This window comes from Mandrillus leucophaeus, unplaced genomic scaffold (assembly GCF_000951045.1).
Source record: "Mandrillus leucophaeus isolate KB7577 unplaced genomic scaffold, Mleu.le_1.0 Scaffold257, whole genome shotgun sequence".
In the NCBI taxonomy this organism is placed as follows: Eukaryota; Metazoa; Chordata; class Mammalia; order Primates; family Cercopithecidae; genus Mandrillus; species Mandrillus leucophaeus.
Window position 1 is genome coordinate 1,806,091 of NW_012102665.1, and position 3,641 is coordinate 1,809,731.

Here is a 3,641-nt window from a genome sequence, read left to right on the forward strand (position 1 = left end):
TCAAAGGGCCCTGTAACTTGTACAGGACACAACTTACTATTGCGCACAGTCAATCAGCTGGTATTCATTGGATCTCTCAAAGCATGCCTTCACTCCTTCATCGTCCCAAAGCTTTTTCACATGGTCAAAGAATTCCTAAAGTTTAAAAGAGTTACAAATTTAAAAAAAAATGTATAATCACCTTTTAAAACGTTAAAAGGAAAAAGAAACTGCAAAAACTTTTTTTTGCAAGTAGCATTCAGATTTTCCTTGTGGAAGTCTACATCGTAAAATGCACCAACTCTATGTTTAGTGTGATAAAAAATGCATGCATATTATCATTACTCAAGTCAAATTGCAAAATATATATTTTTTTTCTTGAGACAGAGTCTCGCTCTGTCACCCAGGCTGGAGTGCAGTGGCGCGATCTTGGCTCACCGCAACCTCTGCCTCCCAGGTTCAAGCGACTCTCCTGCCTCAGCCTCCTGAGAAGTTGGGATTATAGGCGCGTGCCACTGTGACTGGTTAATTTTTGTATCTTTAGTAGAGATGGGGCTTCACCATGTTGGCCAGGCTGGTCTCAAACTCCTGACCTCAAGTGATTCGCCTGCCTCGGCCTCCCAAAGTGTTGGGATTACAGGCGTGAGCCACCGCGCCTGGCTCAAAATAGTTTTATCATTCTGGAAAGTCCCCCAAAATGCAAATTATGTCAAAGTTAATATCATACATTAACTATAAATACAATTAACAGCATAATTCTAAAGTATTTAGTATTCAGTAACTTAACTTGTTGAACTGCCATCTCAGCCATGAAAAAGAATGCATACTATCAGGACAAGTTTTGTCTTAACTTCTGTCTTTTACGTTTTCTATGTGAGTTATGATTAGGAATGGACATGGTTGAGTAGATGGATTAAATTTGGCCCAGATGTATTAGGTACATAAAAAAGGAACTTTAAAAACCACACACTTTGGGGATGATAATTTATTTCTTTTTTCATTTAAAAAAGAAACTAGGAGTTAAGTGCGAATTGTGATTTTTCGTTCATTCCAGAGCCAAGAGGTCACTGTGCTCAACTTCACCTATTATTATGGCAAGTAAGATGCTCCGAAAGAATGTTTTTCATCTCAAAAGTAAATGAAAGACTTATGAATTCATATTGGTAATATCACCCAAAAGGGCGATGGAAGCAAATGACTACATTAGTAGCTAAACACAAAGGAGTTCTGTAAGTGTTCACAAAACACTTTGTGGGGACATTCACACCCTGCCCACGGCAGTTATTTGCCTGCCTTTGATCTTCAGGGTTCTCAGGCTCCATGGCCTGTCCCAGGGACTCCTCCTTCATGCTTATCAGCTGACACATTTCTAGGAATCCACACGGATTCTTTGCAGGAAAAACAGAAGGACTGGCACTTTTTCTTAACGACTCACAATTCCATACAAAGGTGGATCCAAGCACTGTGAGGGGTTTAATGCTCACAATTTGCAAGGCTCTCTTTGAAAAAAGAGATGCAAAATGATGAATACAAAATTAGGTATAAATCCTTGGAAGGGGAGTAGAAGTGAGGCATCCAGAGTGTAGGCTTTATTAGCGTTCAGAAAACCCAATTCTGATTTCACAGTCTCAGGGACGATCTTGTAAGTTATGGCATAGTCTGTATCTATATCTGTCCGTCACCATTATTGACAAACCCAAATGGTTCCCAGTTGACAAAAAAAGAGACATTCTCCCCCTGAAGGGGGTGGCTAAACCTCTCAGTTATCATCTTGTTTCCCTAGGTTTATGTTTCCTTCTGGAATCTTCCTCTGATGCTCCCATTAACCCAGTAAGGGAGTTTGTAGGCTTCCTTAAAAAATTTCCTTCGAAGAGCCATCCAAGTCCATACACTTACACTTCACACACACACGAGTAAAGATCAATCCTGCATTATGCTGTTATCAAGATGGCCATGGAGACAGTGACACCGCTGCCTCATGGTGATGGATCTTCCAGTTGCCAGCTCTGGGTACCTGATCTCTCTGGACACGACAGACGCGTAAGATACAAAAACTATAGACTCACGCTACATGAAAACAAATTTAACTGGATTTACTCAAACACAGGAACCACAGATACCAGATTTTAAAAAGGTTCACATAATAATTATTCACTATAATAGGTTTCCAAATGCAATTTAAAAAACGACCAAGACTGGAGTAATTCATCTAAACTTGGCCAAAAAAAAAAAGAAAAACAATATTGCTCCAGGCCCTGCAGGGCGGAAAGGGCTCCAAACCGCGTGGGGTGCGGTCGTGTGGTCACCCTACTACCCAACCAGCCATGGAAGTAAGCCCCACACGGTGCTGACCCCAGAGCTAACAGGCATGTGGCTAGAGGTCAGTGAGGGGGTTGAGAAATTGATCTTTTTTATTTTTAATATTTATTTTTTGAGACGTGGTCTCACTCTGCCCCGTCTCGCAAGCTGGAGTGCAGTGGTGCAATCTCGGTTCACTGCAGCCTCGACCTCCTGGGCTCAAGCAATCCTCCTGCCTCAGCCTCCCAAGTAGCTAGGACTACAGGCGCGTGCCACCACGCCCGGCTAATTTTTGTATTTTCCTAGAGACAGGGTTTTACCATGCTGCCCAAGCTGGTCTCCAACTCCTGGGCTCAAGTGTTCCTCTGCCCTCAGCCTCCCGAGCAGTGGGGACGACAGGTGTGTACCACAATATCCAGCTAATTTGTTCGTTTGTTTGTTTAGAGATTTAGCGGTGGTAGTGCAGGGTGGGGAGGGAGGTCTCACAATGTTGCCCAGGCTGGTCTCGAACTCTAGGCGCAAATGATTCCACAGGCGCGCACAGCACGCCCCGCCTGAGAACCCCGGTCTTGAGTAGAAGCCCGAAGCCGGCCTGTGGAAAGCCAGGCGCGCTGAGCCCCTGGGCCTCTCCGGAGCCGCCCTCGCCCCGCGCCTGCGCTGCCACATGCATCCGCGGCTCTGCACGCACAGGACCTCCTGGCAGGCGGAGGAGAAACTGAGGCTCCCATCAGACGCCCTTGCTTTTCGACTCACTTAGCACCCGAGAAACGGAGGCCCACGGAGGGCCGGCCATGGCCTGGGCGCGTTCTGGCCTCCGGGCCACGCTGGATGCCGGCCTGGTCTCGCCAGAGGGCGGATGTGCGCTGCAGGGAGGCGGGAGGTCTGTACTTCAGCCCATGGTGAGCTGGAAAGGGAGGGTATTCTAGCCCCGACGCATTTACTGGGCCCTGCTCAGGGACCTCCCGGCTCTCTCCTGCAGAAACATCAGCATCACCGCCCCACCTGCCTCTGCAAACAGCGCACCCCCGCAGCTCCCCAGCTTGGAGGCCCTGCCCAGCGGGGCTGGGATTCTCAGCGCCCCCAGGCCTCAGCTTCTTCCTTCAGGCTTGGCTCCTGCTGTTTTCTCATTTCCTTCGCAATACCCTTTCTCATTTTGCGTTAATTTCCTGCATGTCACAGTAAGGGCCTTACTCACATAATAACCCCTATTTAAAATAGTTCTTAGGTAGTTCTTATTTTGTCGAGGGTACTGTGCACACAGCACTTTATCACATGATCGTCTTTAACTCTCACAAAGCTGGAAGAGGTGGCTGTTATCACTGTGCTCAGTACTTTAACACATGATCGTCTTTAACTCTCACAAA

The 3,641-nt window shown here is 46.6% G+C and overlaps 1 protein-coding gene across 1 annotated transcript in view; it reads right to left on the bottom strand.

Annotated features, from left to right (window-relative positions):
• The window catches only part of GNAL (guanine nucleotide binding protein (G protein), alpha activating activity polypeptide, olfactory type), a 164,520-nt gene that overhangs the window by 83,748 nt on the left and 77,131 nt on the right, over positions 1-3,641 (bottom strand). The window contains exon 4 of the mRNA XM_011983932.1: positions 38-135. Within this exon, the coding sequence (XP_011839322.1) occupies positions 38-135 (98 nt within the window). The remainder of the gene's footprint in view (positions 1-37; positions 136-3,641) is intronic.